This window comes from Gadus chalcogrammus, chromosome 20 (genome assembly GCF_026213295.1).
Source record: "Gadus chalcogrammus isolate NIFS_2021 chromosome 20, NIFS_Gcha_1.0, whole genome shotgun sequence".
Lineage (NCBI taxonomy): Eukaryota > Metazoa > Chordata > Actinopteri > Gadiformes > Gadidae > Gadus > Gadus chalcogrammus.
In genome coordinates this window covers 8104892-8122427 of record NC_079431.1, presented here as the reverse complement: position 1 = coordinate 8122427, position 17536 = coordinate 8104892, and the positions used below count along the sequence as shown (strand labels likewise).

The window sequence follows — 17536 nt, the reverse complement described above, 5'->3', positions numbered from 1 at the left end:
AGGCTTTGTGGTGGGGGGGGGGTTTTTTCGAGGAAGGAGTGGCAGACACGGGTTTAAGTCAGTGGATCCAATTGATCTGTCAGCGGATGAGACCATGTGCTGCCTTCTGTTTTAAGCAGTGGAGGGGGATGTGGTGAGGGGCGGCGGGACGGGACTTTATTGCTATGCAAAGCACGGTGTACATACACACAAAAAGGACTTACTGCAGCTCTTTTCGTCGGAGGCGTCAGCACAGTCGATGACCTGGTTACACCAGGCTGAGCCGGAGACGCAGCTCCCGTCGTGGCAGGCCCACTCCGATGCGCTGCACGTGACATCTGGGAGGCAGAATTAACATTTCAAAACGGGGTCGGCTGCTGAGCGGATTGAGCAGATCATGCAGAGACGGATGCAGGTAAAGCTCCCTCTCTGATGTTTAGCACCTAGCCGTCTGGGTGGGAAATGGATTCTTTTTTCACATAGGTTTAAATCTGTAAAGCCCACCGGAGGAAGAAAGCGTGTGGGATCGTGATGTGTTACCATGGTTTGTGTTAGGAGCGTATAATAGGGATGGTACACATGTCATTTCTGGAGGACTTGGTACCTGGCCATCACTGAAAGCCATGAGGGCAATCCTTTATTCCGTTATTTTACAATGTTGAGGCTTTGGGAGGGCAGCGTAGTTATGAGAGGTGGCCCGATTCAGCCGTTGGTGTCGCTTGACTCTGTGATTAAATCCACAGTTTGAACTCGCTCCTCTGAGACGCTTTCCGTTGTCATCTCCGTGGTGATTACAATGAGGTCATCGTTTATTCCTCATTAATAGACGGACGCAGGCCGGCAGAACCCCGACCAGTTGTTCCTGGAAGGGCTTCCTCTGAAATGTTTTTCCATTTATGATGAGAAATACCTCTGCCAGCTGGTGCTTTTAATGAGATAGAAATATTAGCTATGGTTCACAATAAACGTCTTGAACTTTCCCATTTAACGGCCAACTATGTTCATCGACATCATGGCTAAAGAAAAGGAGGCTTGGTATTGCCGAGAACATGGCAATACTGGACTGATGGGCCGTGTGTATCGCAGACGGATCGATGCAGGCCTTCGAGACTCCAGTCCACTCCTAAGGTCACTGGGTGCATCTGTTTTGAATTATTTAAACAGTTTTGCTAACGTGCGTGGCGGTTTATATAACGGTTCAATAGTATTGGGTTCCATGGGTTGAAAATTTAGTCAGGTGTTCTGTCCTTGAACAAATTAAAGCGTTGCGGATGTTCCCGAACACACTCTCGGTATGATCGCCCACAGACCACTCCCCCCCCCCCCCCCCCTCCCCTCGTGCCTTGAATATCAGCGAGTCAGTGAGGGGCTTAGCACAGCAAGTAGCCTAGCATGGACTAAGCACAGCAAGGGTAGCCTGGCATGGAGCTGTGACCTTGGCTGGAACAGAACCTTTCACGCTGGGAGGAAGTGGAAGCAGGACGACAGGAGGAGGAGGAGGAGCAGGGAGGAGGAAGAGAAGGAGGAGGAGGAGGAGGAGGAGGAAGAGGACAAGGATGAGGAGGTGGAGGAGGAGGAGGAGGACAGGAGGAGGAGGAAGGATGAGGAGAAGGAGGAGAAGGAAGAGGAGGTCACCCACTGATACAGAAGGCCTCGTCCGAGTTATCGCCGCAATCGTCCGTGCCGTCACAGAAGCGGCTGTTGGCTACGCAGCGCTGGTTGTAGCAGGGTCTGAAGCCCTTCCGGCAGCTCCGGTTGTCTGGGGGGAACAGGGACCGGGGGGACGGGGGGAACGGGGACCGGGGGGACGGGGGGGACGGGGGACGGGGGACGGGGAATTGGGCAATGAAAATAACGTTTCATTCAAAGTAGTATAAAGTGATTTGCTCTTATTGTGAGTAAGAGCAAACATTGTTGACATCTGTAAACATTGTTTTAAAAGCTGCTATAAAAATATGGTTTATTGATATTGCTAAAGAAGCATCTTTATTCTACTAGCAATGGAAAGGTATTTCTTGTCAAAATATATGCATTTTTCCCCACAATGCACCTCATTCAACCTTCCGTTCTATCCGTCTTTGGGGCTTTGTTCATGGGGGATTCCAGTCTGACATGCAGATGGTTGTAAGTCGGGCACGCCTGCACACCATGTTGTTAGGTGTTTCTACTCACCACAGTATTGCATCTTTTCGTCCGACTTGTCTTTGCAGTGGGCCACTCCATCACATGTTTGCTGGTAGTTAATGCACTGGCCGTTCCCGCATTCAAACTCTGTGTGTATGTTGCAGGAGGAATTCTCTGCTGCAAAAGGTGAACATGAACGGGGGGAAGGCAGGGGATAGACCCTTGTGTCAATTAAAACAGCTATTATCGAGCCGGAACCAATAGTTCTAAGCCTTTCCTGAATTGTAGATGTGAATATGGGGATGTTAATTGATTTGCAACGATGCAGTTTACACAGGAGGGGGGTAAATTCCCTTGTGGTGTTCTGACTATTTCCTTTCCACCATCTTAAGAGTGCAGTTTCTAATTCTCACTTGCCAGATTGTAGGATATCATGAAGTCATCATGAAGACTCTTTGTAAGGGAATGCATTTACAAGAAGAAGCCATTTTGTTTTTAGAAACCGGATACACTTTCTGAATAGAGAGCAAATACTCACTACTCAATCAGCATTAGGTTCAACATATAATATATTCAGCAGTTCATCATGGGAGGGGTTCAACCTCAAACAGACAATTTGGGACGTGTGTAATTCAATGTTCCGGCTCCTGTGACTTACACACGCATCTGTTGTCGTCCAGTAACACGCGCTCGCCCCGGCATGTACAATTAACCCGGCCGTCCGGGGTCAGCAGACAGAGGTCACCGCAGCCTCCATTCTGGTGTCGGCATGGCGACAACTCGCCTGCAGGACCACACGCACACACAAACACACACACATACACACAGACACCACGTGATGTCGGGGGACAAAAAACACAACCCGCGGTGAATAAATAGGTAGGGGAGAGTTGGAAATCAGGTGCTAAGCCCGTCGAGAGTGCGCCAAAACAATTACTGCTTCACAAGGATGCACCCGGACTTAGCCTCGAGAGCTCTATTTGTGGATCCGCAAACAACGCTGTTTCACTGGCTCGCTCGCCACACCAGGTGGAGGGAGGCAATGAAGTGTGATGCGGCCTATTGACTTTGGAGGATGGTAACAATAGCAGCTCCTCTATTGTGCGGCACAGACAAAGAGGAAGGAGATGGGGGGGGGGGGGGGGGAAATGCCAACTGGAGACCGGTATGCAGAGTTAAAATAAACACAAAAATGTGGAGTTTAAGGGATAAAAGATACAGCACCAAGGAGCCGGTGTTGGCAGAGGGGACACACAGCACTGATAAAGCCTGTGTGATTGGGAACCCTGTGCTTTGTGTTTTAAATTCATGAGACACAGAAGGGGAAGGGGGGGGGGAAAACCACCTCTTGGTCCCTCTTGGTCCAAGTAAACACGATGAGGGCATGCAGGTGGTTGAACATTAAGGCGTCCATACTAGGTCCCCGATGTAGAAAGTCGACTTGCTGGAAGGCCCACTAAAAGTGTGCTTTTTAGAAAAAGCAAGGTGAGGTGAGTCATGTGTATTATTCTTTGTGCTAACCAGATAAAAAATGAGCCAAAGGATCTCTTGGCAGTGGAGAAGAACCACTGGGAACTACCTACAGCCCATGCCTCTGTCCTAGTTGCAGCTAAAAAACTATACTACACTTTAGAGAATATACCTTCGTTAGGGGGATGCTGTTTTATTAATTGCATCGCAAATAAAATATTTAGCAAAATGCTTAGCGGGACAATCATATTTCGCATGTTTACTACGTCAGCATTTTAGTTTTTAATCCCACATGGTCTAGATTATCGTTCTTAGAAACACTTGCCTTTACTTTAGAAGGTAAGGTAGGACAAACTGGCATGAAACAAATACAAAGAAATACAAAGACACCGCCAGCCAAGTAACAACACAGTACATCAGACTTATTGTAGCAGCAGTACATTGATGTTTCAATACATATGGACAGGAACAGGAACAACACTGCCCCCCATGCCTGCACCACACCATGCGCGCATTCACTTTCACAGCCACAAACCATCATGGCTCTCCACCAGTGGGGTGAGAGTGAAGCTCAGAGCGCCACACCACGGAGACCACTACTCACAGTTGTTGGTGTCTCTGGCCACGGCGATGATCCCCATGGGTTGGTGGGGTATGTCCGCACGCAGCACCTTGGTGTCCCCTCCCGTGAACTTGTTGGAGCGCAGCACTGCCCGCCGGGCCCAGTCCGACCAGAAGATGAAGTCTCCGTGGATGGCCAGGCCGAAGAAGGTCCCGGGCCCTGATTTGACGATGACCTGGAGTCGTGGAGCACAGATGAATCCGAGGGGTTGCCCTCTTGCACATGGTTCTGCTGTGTTTGTGTGTCAGGCAGAACCTTTACAGGCTGGAATTAAACTGGGATCCAGCAGTCATACTACATTATAGCAGAACTTCTGGGGGGTGACAGCACAGAGCCTGGGCAGGAAACCAAAAACGTAAAGAGGTTGGAATTATGCCTTGTTTCCTGGGTCATTATGGAGATATTCTTGCAAAGAGAAACTAATTTGCGCAAGTATAGGAGGCTTTCAGAAGGGAATTTTGTGTATCTCTCGTGGCCAGTTGTTAGTTTCAAACATTTACAGAGGTTTTCTCTACAGTTCAATAGTGTTGGTAAAGTTCGTAATTGCTGGCCCGGGTTTGTAAGCCAATAACGTGCTTGCAGATCTCTGCCTCCAGGAACATGATTGGTTGAAACAAATATGTAGCGAGAGAGAGCAAAACGCCCCGTTCACCAAGATTTGCGCTCCTCTAATCAAATCTCGAATCAGACTATAGGTATCAAATCTATAGTCATTAGTCATCAGACTATAGATTTGATTAGTAAGACTAGGTTGGAATCTAAAGCTGCTACCATGGTCCTGGGTTTCAAACAGCATTGTCATAACAGGGGTCTGATTCGAAAAGAGGTAGTGTGGTAGTGGTTCGGGATGGGCCTCGGATCACCTGTGGGGTGTGGGTCCCGTAACAGGGGCTTCTTTGATGAGGAGGCGAGTGTGGCTAAAGGTTAGCGGGAATGCGGGGTTCCGGCAGATTTTGTTCGAGAAGCGCCCGCAGTAATAAACGGGCAGGCGTAATGGCGTCTCGAGTCATTAATCAAAAGCTCACCCAACCCCCGCCCCCGCGACTGCTTAACCCAGATGTTGGGGGAGTAAATGACAGTGTCATTGGCAGGGAGGCAGGAATCCATCAGATGGCTTCTTTAGGGACCCCCCACCCGCCCACAGTCACCATAGGAAGGAAGGAACAGGCTGGGTGGGGAGGGAGTGCGGTCTCCATCCGCTGCTGTAACTCTCAGCCATTAGTGGGACACGCTTGTAAGCAGAATCATATTAGCACTGCGCCATGATGGGATTAATAGGACAGGTGTTGATTAAAAGGCGCCCTGCGTGAGGAAGCCACGACCGGCCTTTCAGTGGGGAGAGGGGGAGAGACGGAGGGAGGGAGGGGGAGAGAGGGAGAGAGTGGGAGCCAGAGCCAGAGCTAGAGAGGGAGAGAGAGAGAGGGAGAGAAGTTACAGAAGAGAGTAAGAGATAAAACGCCAGATGGGTAAGGACGGAGGGTATTGATAGGAAATTAGATTTAGGAGACGGTCGTATGCCCAGGCCCACCACAAATTACTCTTGCGCTAACTATCGAGCGGGCAGTAATGTATTTAGTTCAGATCCCTGCCACAATGGTTTGCAGTTGTATAAGAAAAATATATGAGGCACATACATGGTTTGGAAACTATCCCGAATATTTCACACCTTTATTTAGACCGGTTAAAAGGTTATGTTGAGAAGGAATTAACTGGGATGAGGCAAAGTTTTGCTTTCACATCCACAGCCTCTCGGATTACAGATTTACAAAGTAAATAGCATATTTCCCGTTAGTTGTGCAAAACCTGTCATCTATAACGCCGCCCGTTAACACCCCAACTAAATAAACGTTGCTTTCATTTGACATGCGTGCCATCCATTTCCAGTCTCTGAGCATGTCAAATCAGACATCCGACGACACCACCCGACACAGCTCCTAATTAATATTCCCTGTCACTATGTCTTGGAAAGGTCGTCTCTCTCCCGCTCCGCTGAGAATGGCAATCCCCCCCCCCCCCCCCCCTCCCCGACGACCCACCAGGACATGCTTCCATCCCTGCAATCAGCATCAGCGTTCGGGTGGGTCTCCAACCCTAACCCCACCATCCCAAACGACTCCCCCCCACACCACCACCACCACCACCACCTCTTCCCTGCAGCTCTTTCAGCGCCGCAGCCCCTGCTCCAGGGCGACTAAGCTCTGCTTCATTTCCCTGTTTTTAATTGGCCCAGTGACGGACTACACTGTGCACCTACGGAATGGGGGGGAAGTGTGTGCGCGGAAGTCGAAAGTGTGTGTGTGTGTGTGTGTGTGTGTGTGTGTGTGTGTGTGTGTGTGTGTGTGTGTGTGTGTGTGTGTGTGCGTGAAGCGGGTCAATGATAAAGCATTCATTAAAGGAGCCAGGCCGAGCCGAGGGCACGTGCGGCGACTCTCGGAGCGCCTTTGCGACCCCACTTGTGCAAATGTATGGGTAGCTAAATTGGACAGGGGGGGCCACGGCGCTGGCCCTTGCCGAGGTCACGTGAAGCGCAACTTGGAAACCCGCAGCCAAAGGAAGAGCGGAGGGGGTGGGAGGGGGGAGGGGGGGAAGGCGAGAGAAGGGGTGTGATGGTCCCTGCGCATGCTATGTAAGGATAATACTAGCACAGTCTTACAGAGGGGAACATACCGATTCCGTCCACCCCGCCCCCGATAAAATACATTATGTATTCGTCCTCTCAGGGATAAAATGGGTCTGTGCCACCACCGCCAACACCATCACCCCCATCTCCACCACCGCCGCCCGCCCACACCGCCCCGCCGAGCTTTTTGGGATTTTTATTTTATCAGGGAAATGACTTCTATAATTAAGAAAACCATTGGCACGCCGACGGAATTTGAGCAGAGCGAGTGCTGAGAAGTGTTTCATGGCCGAACCGTTGTGCGGAGGCTAAAGTCCCTGTGGAGCTCAATAGGGGATGAGCAATGATGTGGCAGAAAGAAAATTGGTTCATCTCAGCCGAAGGGAGGAGGAGGTGGGGGCAAGGGCGCATCTATTTGACGTCCTCTCGCTGAATATGTGTCCTTGTTTCTCAGAGGCTTTTGAAACATTTCCATCATTTGGGAGAGACGGCTTTCAAATCACACGCATTCAAGCCTGGATGGTCAGACATCCGCTAGTCTGCTGTCAAAGACGTACCTTGAATTTTTCAAAAAAATCCAGACCAAGCTAGAAATTGAAGGTAAAAATCTCAACCATCCCATTGTGACAAAGCCACTCCAGAAAACACATAAAACATTAAAACAAATAATAATCAAAGCGACATTGAACAGGAGTTATTCACACTAAAAACAGGAGCTCTTTTTGTAAAGCACGTTGGGTCGGAAACAGCTGGTCGGATAGAGAACATTCAAAAGCATTTTATCGTCGAAAGCACCAGATTTCCTAAAAACAAGTGATACATAGAAACGTAGAAAGTAGTCCATCACACTCACATATCTGTTGGAACCGTCGTAGTCACATCTCTCGATGCGGCCCAGGCTTCCGTCCGAAAAGTACAACTTCTCTGCCTTGTGATCGATTGTGAGTCCGTTGGGGGTCAGGATATCAGTGCTGGCGATGACCCTCAAGTTGTTGCCAGCCAGTGTCGACCTCATGATGCTGGGCCTCTGCTCGTTCCAGTTGGTCCAAAACATCAGGCTGCAGGATTTCAGAAACGAGAAAGCACCAAAAGGTTAACCGTTAGAGGTCAGCGGTTTAAATGTTAGAGTTTATAGATAGGCGTATTCTCATTTGAGTGGTTGGGAGTTGATTGTTATGAGGTCATATCAAATTTGAATGCAAATTTGAGGGAAGGTGTTTAAGACTTTAAAACAGGAAAAATGCAAAATGTTCGCATGGCCTCGCACAATCGTGATAAATGCAGAGATTTGCGGAGAGCACATTACATATACCACGCAACTCATTTTGTAGCACCTTGCATTGTGGTGACATGCCCATTTCATCAAATCGTGCCGTTTCTCCGAGAACAGCGAGCGTCATTTTTGTGTCCCGAATGATTTCAGACCACCTCAGCAAAGAGCGCAAAAACAAATATGTGTTCAATGAAATTGAATCTTGGAGTGGGCATGACAGCTTTTAAAAAGAGCTGCGGGGGGAGCTTGTCAGATTCCTCCGAGGGGAAACAAACAGTTACGGCGGATGAGGGGGAGAATCTATTCGTCGCCGCTCTGAAGTGCTGGTGGAGGCGGGGGCGGCGCCGGCAGTGTTCAGACACCAAACTTAAGGCCGCCGCCGACGCGGCTCGCCGTGACCTGTCATCAGCTCTGCTGAGCCAAGCCTTTATGAGATCCCTTCCACGGTGGGCTGAGGAACGCTCTTCGCCTGCCCCTTTCAGTTTCATAAACGTAGAAGAGCGGTCGGGTCCCCAAGGCAGTTAACCAAAGTAGGTGGCAATAGGAAGACTTTGGAGGAAGAGGACGATCAAACGGGGTGAGAGCTACAAATGCTGGGGAATTTTGCCAGATAAAATCAGAAGGGTTGGGTAGCGTACATGCTCTACTATTACAGGTGGGTTTGGACACCTGACCTATTCCGCTAAACTAGCGCCCACTCCCGCTACCCCTTTATAAGGAATGGAATAAAGAAATTGCTCAAGGCTGTGTGGTATTTGAATAGGAATGACAAATCTGGTGGGTGGAAGTTACTTTGGATAAATTCATCTGCTAAGTAACACAATGTCATTCTCCTTAAGTTACTGTGCAAAGGTACAGTGTGGGGTGCAGAGGTGCGAGATAATCACAGACAAAAGCAAAGGGGACGAATATAAAAATGTTTAATGGCTAAATGATACATCGAGGCCTTCAGCCGAGTTGATCGAGGTGAGGTGCCCATTTTCTCCACTGATTCGGACTCCACATCATTATGAAGTTGGGGAAAACTACTCTCCAGGGTTAATAAGGAACTCAGTCAGCAACCACCGGCCAGTGGCTGCTAATTAATCACTTCACTTTAAATTCTAATTATCAGTCAGTATTTCTGGAGAGGATGGATATGGTGCCAAATTGCCAACCAAGGATACAGTCTGAGGTCAAGAAATTAATTTAGCTGGGCCAGCGGAGAGGGATACATGGATATGGGCTCTGTCCAGGGTGTAGGTTGTAATATCATCTCAATACATGAAACTCGATGATGCATTGTGTAGTTCGATGCAGTGAGAGCAGTGCTGTGTTAAGGAGAAACAAACAGAGGAAAAGAGGATCCTTTTTTGTCTTCCCACTTCAATAAAAGTGTCGCGATAGATCATATCTTTGCAATAATGTCTAAGATGTGCAATCTCCTTGTAACAAATATCATGGAAGAGCTCAGTTAACACAGCTACGGAAGATGTGGTGTCTAAGCGAACGGGGTGTGCTTTAATAGGCATTTCAGTTAGGCTGAATTTAGTATCTAAGTAAGGTGTCATGTTTGTATCAATTTAAATCCCATTTGGTTTTGTGAAAAAAAGGCTACAACCTAAAATGACAATTCTGTTTGTGACAACTCATACATAAAGCCAAGCCAGCATCACACCATCTCTCTGACACGCTAAACAACATTGATGCATCGTCGTAATTAAAATGATAGTGGAGTACGAACAGGAAAAACATCGAGCAGACTGACAGAAAAAACAATGATAATAATGAGGAAAAAGACAATATCACTGACTTTTGACACTCGTCCAGGGCGAGGACGTGCGGGTGGTCTTCCTCGGACAGAGTGACCACCGCCTGTCGACTGAAGGCGCCTGCCCGTTTGGGGTCCACAGTCTTCCTGCTGATGGTGGAGGAGGTGGAGCTGGTCCAGTACAGTGTGTCCCAGGCCCGGTGGTATGCCAGGCCCTCCACAGAGCCCACATCTACAACAAACAGACAATCAAAGCGACGGATGGAACAGTGAACCGCACACTGATGAAATTGTTGATCTTTAGTCGGTCAAAAGGTGACATCCTGAGGCTATTGTGTGTGACAATCACAAAACGTTTTACATTGTTTTATTTCATACAAAGTTGTCATTTCCTTTACGCTGTCTAGTTTTGAAACTTGCCTCCTATGAATTGGAAAACCAATCGATTTAAAACTGTCAACCGTGACCTCTTTGTTTGCAGGGCAATTAGATAGACAGGTCTGTTTTTAATTGAAGTTGTTACGCACGGATGCGTGATTAGGTTATTTTTTGGAGGGAGTGGTTTATCAGCAGTTTGTTTACAATATTACTTTGAAGTGCGCTCTAACCGCTAGTGGTCAGAAATGAACTATTACAGCTTTAACTAATGACAATTTAGGATGGGGAATACAATGCTGCATAAAAGCAACATGTACTTGAGTAAGTAAAATTAATTATTCCTCCTCCGCAAGCTCCAACCCATTTTCGCTCTCCTCCTTGGTCTGTCAAATACTACAGTTCCATGTACTGAAAGGGGAGGTATAGTGTTGGCGAAGATGAAACATCTCTTAGCTGTCAGGGATAGAAAGATATTATAGAGAAAAGGAAATTAACAGTTAGCTCACATTAAGCTGAAGCTAGGGCATGGGCAGAAAAGATCCTAGGTTCAGGAATGTGCAGGATTTTTTAAGGAATAAACATGGGTATGTTGCAATGAGATGTAGTTACATCACAACTGGGGATAATTCAGACTGAGCTGGTTTTCCTTGCAACATTGATTGTCGGAAAATGTAGCATCTCTTTTCAGAATAAAATAGTATCAAGAGTACCGATTTACCAATTCTGTATTTTTTGTATGTGATAAAAGAAAGGGTAAAGTGTTTGCCAATGCAATATCCATGACACAATTAGGCAAACTTATGAGGCAAAATATAACATGGCTCATAACAGGAAGCATTCTACTGTTATTTCCTTTCCCTTGTCCTAACAAATCGACAAACACCCACAGTAACAGCTGTTTGTTTGGGCAATATTACTCAATGTGTATTTGATGCTATCTTCATACAATGTTCTACTTTTGAACTGTAACAACCTTACAGGGTTGAGTAACCGATGTATTGACTGGTTATGCATTGACTAGGCTGAAAAACAAACGTGAAGCGAGGGCACGAGAGAGAGGGGGAGGGAGAGATAGAAAGACAGAGACAGAGAGAGAGAGAGAGAGAGAGAGAGAGAGACAGAGAGAAAGAGAGAGACAGAGAGACAGAGAGACAGAGAGAGAGACAGAGAGAGAGAGAGAGAGAGAGAGAGAGAGAGAGAGAGAGAGAGAGAGAGAGAGAGAGAGAGCAAGAGGCACTGCATGTGTTTCCTAATGGTCAATTATTTACTTGAGAATAGTTTTTTGCAGCAGATCAATAAATGATCCATCAATAATGACCTTCACTGTCTGAATGCTGTGCTAGCCCCGGGTCTTTATATATATATATATACACATACATACATACATACATACATACATACATACATACATACATACATACATACATACATACATACATACATACATACATACATACATACATACATACATACATACATACATACATACATACATACATACATACATACACACACATATATATATAAAAAAAAAAATATATATATATATATAGATATAGATATAGATATAGATATATATACATACATATATTCAGAATAACACATTACGTAACAGCTAAAAAAAGGGAAAAGCTGTCCTCCCCTCAACAGAACATCTGTCTGCCATTTGGGGGGCTCCTCAGCTGCTACTTCATCAAGCTAACTCTCCCCAAGACCTCCAGGAGGCTCTAATGGCGTACGCCCAGTCTGCCATGAATGGAGTCCCTAATTGGTCGTCATGGTGAGCATGTGGTCAATCAAAGGGATTTGGGCAGAATCTGGTCCTCTGGAAGAGCCATAAAGCATTGACTACAATACTTCAGGCTCTACCTGAGTCATCTGATTGCTAATTAAAAGTTTGCCGTAAAATGTGTGTGACAGCTTGGAGTAAGCCACAAATCGTTGTCTAGACCGGGGAGTAATTAACAGGGGACGCAGAGTTTAATTAGGGAAATATGGATGATTAACATCTTCACCCTTCTTCAATGACAGGGCGCAGACAGAAACTTTGTAGGAAGCGGATACATGAAAAGGATGTGGGGTTCTTCAGAACCTCAGTCTGTTTACCATGTAGCTGCGCAATACAAATCAGCTTAATGGGGACCGGGACTTGGGGTCTTCACCATTGGCGTAGGAAGCAGAATATTTAGTGGAGCATTACAGGAGGTATAATGGAAATACTCTTGCATTCCGAAATTAAGTCCACTGACTAAGCTTTTCTATGCTGTTTGCTGTTTGCGCTTGGCAAGCAGGCATCCGCTTAAGTATTGAGGGATGTAATCAGTGCTTAGGAATTCCCTTAGATGTATTATTATGGCTGTTTATTCCTCCAATAATTATAGTTCTTTGACAAATCCCACTGCAGGACAATGTCTTACCGTGCATTCGATTCATTTCTACAGACCGGGGTAAGACCATGGGGAATAGGTGAGGTGAGACCCTTGTGCCAGGAGTAACTCAAGCCCCAATCTTTCATTGGGATGGGAGTTATATGAGCTTGGATTTAGGGCAGCCTTACAGGATGACAGAGGGTTCCAGTCAAGCAGAACAAGGTCTTTCTGCTGTGTATCTGGCTTCACTCATGCCCATCAAGGCTAGGACTAAGGGAGATTAAGATCCAGCACCGCCATCTGTGCCAATCAGGAGGCAGTGTATTCTCTCGCCTATTACGGTTTTAAGCAGTTGAAATGTAGAGGTTGGATAGTGTCAAAATGGGAAATTTGCCACAGACACTTTATAGCAGTTTTGGGCTTAAAACGTGTGACAGTTACACCAAAGAAATCCAGTTAATCAATAGCTACGACTAGCTCTTACCATTCTATCTGACAGCTTAATTGGCTTCTTTGACACATTAATACACGCGCCTTTCAAACTATTGATGTAGGAACGCAGCCATGCAACATACTCACAGAAATACATGTAATTGAAGGTTTATGCACTTAATACTTCAAATGCGAATGGACTCAATCAGACTTACTAAAAGGTTTAAAGAGCTTTTGAACCCGAACATTGTTGCCATTATATCAACATAAAGGATCATCATCCCAACTAGGGCTGTCACCTGTCGCTTCAGAAACGGAAACTTTATCCATTATAGAAGAAAAATAACACCCTCCTTGTCAATAAGGGGTATAATTTGTTCTCTGTTCTCCAAACATGCCATACAAACACACAACCGTTGTGATGTGAAGCCCCAAGATTTCCTTATTGAGTTGAAAACAGACACATCTTTTGTGGGCTCTGTGGTCAGGTCAGCCGTGGCCAGAGAACGCAAAAAACCCGCTGTCTGCGGGCCTTTCCAGCCACCTCTTATCGGCTGAAGTGCAGTAAAAGGCTCATTCTTATTCTGTATCTAATCAAAACATCACGCAAATATTAGCCTGCCTGCTTTCGGAGAATGGAATTAAAATTCTCTCCGAAATAGAAGCCTGTCACAAATACAGGCCGGTTTTGATATTATTCAAAGAAATCTAAGCACTTATAACGTTTAAGTTTTAAGCAAAAATACATGTCCAAACACCGTGCAGTGTTAAACCGCACTAAACCCCCCAAAATCATATCCCTTACTTTCTGCTATGATCACCCTCCCCGTCCAGTCGTCGTTGATCATCTGGATGTTTCCAAAGTGGATGTCGCTGTAGAAGATGCGGTTGCTGCCCGCCGTCATCTGGCTGTAGTCGAACGCCAATGCAATGACGTTCTTGAAGAAGGCGGGCTTCTCGAAGGGCTGCACGGGCGAGTTCAGGTCGCTCTCGTCCGACAGGTGGATGCTCTTGAGGATGGTCCTCTCGGAGTAGAGCAGGTAGCCCTCGTAGCGCTCGCAGGCGAAACCGTCGGCGGCCAGGTGGCCGTGGGCGCAGGAGCACGTGCGCCGCCCGCTTCCCAGGTGGAAGCACAGCTGCTGGCAGCCGCCGTTACTCCGGGCACAGGGGTTGGTTCCTGTGTTGGGGAGGGAAAATGAATCATTGAGTTCAAACTTCGCCAGCAAAGAACATGGAAAGCACACCCGAGTTGATTGTTACTTTGTATGTTGCTGTCGAGTTGTGATTTCCACAGTTTGGGAAACATCAAACTTGGAACAGGTTGAAATCAATGGCTCTGTGCACGATCAAAGCGAGAAAAAACGTTAAGAATATACTCAAACCCAAAATGTTCCGGCAGAGCCAGGCTTTCGCGGTCGAGAACCTCGACTCACAGCTATGCCACACGGTGCTTGCAACTAGCAACAAGGGTGTGTGTGTGTGTGTGTGTGTGTTCATCTATGTGTCGGACACGATTCAATATAAGTTGAAACCTCCACCTTTCTCCCGGCCTCGATTGAAGACGGTGACGTCCTTCAGGTTGACGCCCAGGCCGCTCCTCATGGTCACTGCGTCCGTGGCGTCGTTCTTGAAGCCTCTCCGGATGGATCCGTTGGAGTGGGCTCTGAGGGACACCAAACAGAGTGAATTTAAAAGGCCAACAACAACAGAGTTACGAGAGTGTCAGACTCACTCTGGGCATCAGAGTGCTGGACTTCAATGAAAATGAATTTGGTTCCTATCCCCGCCCCTGCTCGGTCAAGCTGTGAGCATCTTGGAGTTAAGAAGCCTAATCCCTCTGTGCTCTTTAAAACCCTCTGCTTACCGTTTTTTCCTTTGGACTGGGTCTGCTAAAGTTGTTATTGTATGAGTCATGCCATAAAAAATATACTTCAAATTATACTACTATCAATTTAAGTGAGACTTTTTACCCTGAGAATACAGGCAACTAAAATATATTTAAATTCAGACATTGACCCATCAATTTTATGTTCGACGCCATTCAGAGATAGCCTCGCAGCAAATTTAATTCATTTTTGCCGATGGGCAGGATTGCACACATCTTGCAATTAACGGTTAGGCTGGTGAAAACACATGCTTACGGCTACAAAAGCATAAAATGGATCCGCCTACAAGTCAAAGGGCATCAGCGTGGTCTATTCAAGACCTTGTGAGAGCGAAAACAAGGTTCTATTAACGTGGAGCAAGCACAGAGCTTGACAGAAGCCCCAAGATCTGCCCTTGGCGGCGACATTGAGGCCTGCCTGTGGTATTTACATGAAAAGGTGGCATCCCCCCCTCCCTTAAGATTTCCATGGGGGACCCTTTCAAGGCAAGGGTTAACGCCAGGTTAGTCCTGCAGACTTTGCAAGGCCAGTGCATGCATGGTGCATTTAAGGATGTAATAAATTACCTGTCAGACCAGTAGATGTAAGGGCCGAACACAGCCACAGAGAAGAGGTCCACGTTGGCCGCTGACAGTACAATCTCCCGGCCCTCGCCCGTCTCCAGGTTGATCCTCTCGATCTTGTCGGTGCGGGCGTCACACCAGTATAATCTGTTTTCCTGGAAGTCGTTTGCAAATAAGCGTCACTGGCGCAGCCTTTTTTGCGCCGGATGAGACAATGCGAGATGAGCTGACACGCTGAGCGCCTCTGCTAATTTGGCATGCTTGAAAAGGACTGAAGACAATGAGGTGATTGGCTTCTCTATGGGCCTATGTTTGATTTTTAACTGTAGCATTAAACAGTTGGACTGGTTACAATGAGTACATTTGTAAATGAACGACACGAATTTGAACACGCGCTGTCTGACACTGTTTGAGACTAATGGTCAAATACTCCTCATCCACATGCAATTTTTGTCATTGGAGCCAATCCAGTTCTGTTTCAGCGAAAACAATCAATTATGTACTGAAAATGGTGACCTAAAGACGCAAAGTATTGCCAAAAATGGGAGATGATAATGCAGACGTGAAGTCTTAATCTAAATTAGTGAAAGCTGTGCTTTCAGATTGTGTGCAGAGAGACGGTTACCTCGTAGTCTATGGAGATGCCGTTGGGCCAGGTGATGCCCGAGTTGACCAAGGTGACCTGGTCGGAGCCGTCCAGGCGTGAACGCCCGATGCAGGGGTTCTGCCCCCACTCGCTCCAGAAGAGATACCTAGTGGGGGGAGCCATACACAACGACGTCAGACACGTTGCTCGAAAGCACACAGAAGAAAAAACGAACTTTTCTAGAGTTGATCGAGTAGTACACACACTGACCCATTTCTATCCCTCTTCACATCCCTCACATGATTACGATCTAATGGGCATCCGTCTATACCTTATTCCCACAACATGCAATATGTCCGAGTTCTGCTCTTCCTTAAAAGAGTATTAGCGCCCTTGATGACATTGGGTGCGAGTTCTTTGTCTGTGCTCCAAAACGTGCACCCACGGCCAAGAATGCATTCATTCACTATCCATCAACACCTTTATATGGGTTTTCTGAAGGTGCTTGAGTCTCTTCTGATGGGAAAAGGGCTGCCGGCGGGTCTGTCTATAATAAGTTCCTTTGAAAGCATTGTGCCTCGGGTAACAGGGAAGCTATTGATCACAGCTGAAACCATTGACAACCGCACAGCCCATGTGGTGTCGACATGGATGCTTTTAGTCTTTTGTGAAGAGGTACGAACCCTTTGTGAGGATGGACAGCGATTGCCCTGGGCTGATCCAGCCCCTCGGATATGACCACGGAGCGGTAGGCGCCGGAGAGACGGGAGATCTCGATCAGATTGAAACCGTGGTCCGTCCAGTAAAGGTTTCCTGTCAAATAGAGTTATGAAAATGAAACGGCCACGTGGTAACCTGCTGGGATTTCCCATTCCTCCATTAAGTGACAACTGAAATGAAAAGGGATGGGTTGTCAACGGAACCAAGCAGATCAATACTTAAATGATAGACAGAGCGTAATAAGGAGGCAATATTTGCTGTTTATTATTGAGAATTCAATTTCCCATTTACAGTCCCACATTGAACACTTCTAGATCAATTAATATGCTTTGTTTGCCTTTGCTTCGACTGAATTTGGTCGTGAAACTGTGTTTTGTCTCAATGATTAGAGTTATGTGCATTCAAGCGAAGTATTTACTGCTCTCCATGAGGCCATAGGCTGCGATATTACAATTCATAACTTTTGGCAAGACACAATAACAATTTCCATCAGTCTGGAGTTTTACTGCTTTGCTGAGCTGAACGACCAAATTGTGCCGCTGATTATTATTACGCGTGTGCATGGTTTGAAAATCCATACGTTAAGGATTGCATGTTTACGCAAATTACCATTACCATCTCTCGGAGAACATCTTACTTACAGATGTGTAGGCGCATTCCGTAGGCGCTACATAAATCCAAATGTATAAACGTGTTGAAAAACAACTTACAGTAATTCAGTGCTCGAGTTTCATATTCTTCCTATGTCTGCTTCTCACACCGTT

General features: G+C 46.6%; 1 protein-coding gene across 1 annotated transcript in view; it reads right to left on the bottom strand.

Moving 5' to 3' along the window:
- lrp1bb (low density lipoprotein receptor-related protein 1Bb) overlaps positions 1-17536 on the bottom strand; it is a 228399-nt gene that overhangs the window by 53219 nt on the left and 157644 nt on the right. Inside the window, exons 37-48 of the mRNA XM_056579905.1 lie at positions 16736-16865; positions 16092-16218; positions 15470-15621; positions 14556-14680; positions 13823-14194; positions 9881-10070; positions 7669-7873; positions 4178-4370; positions 2762-2887; positions 2152-2280; positions 1619-1738; positions 204-317 (exon numbers count right to left, since the gene is read on the bottom strand). Of these exons, the coding sequence (XP_056435880.1) occupies positions 204-317; positions 1619-1738; positions 2152-2280; positions 2762-2887; positions 4178-4370; positions 7669-7873; positions 9881-10070; positions 13823-14194; positions 14556-14680; positions 15470-15621; positions 16092-16218; positions 16736-16865 (1983 nt within the window). The remainder of the gene's footprint in view (positions 1-203; positions 318-1618; positions 1739-2151; positions 2281-2761; positions 2888-4177; positions 4371-7668; positions 7874-9880; positions 10071-13822; positions 14195-14555; positions 14681-15469; positions 15622-16091; positions 16219-16735; positions 16866-17536) is intronic.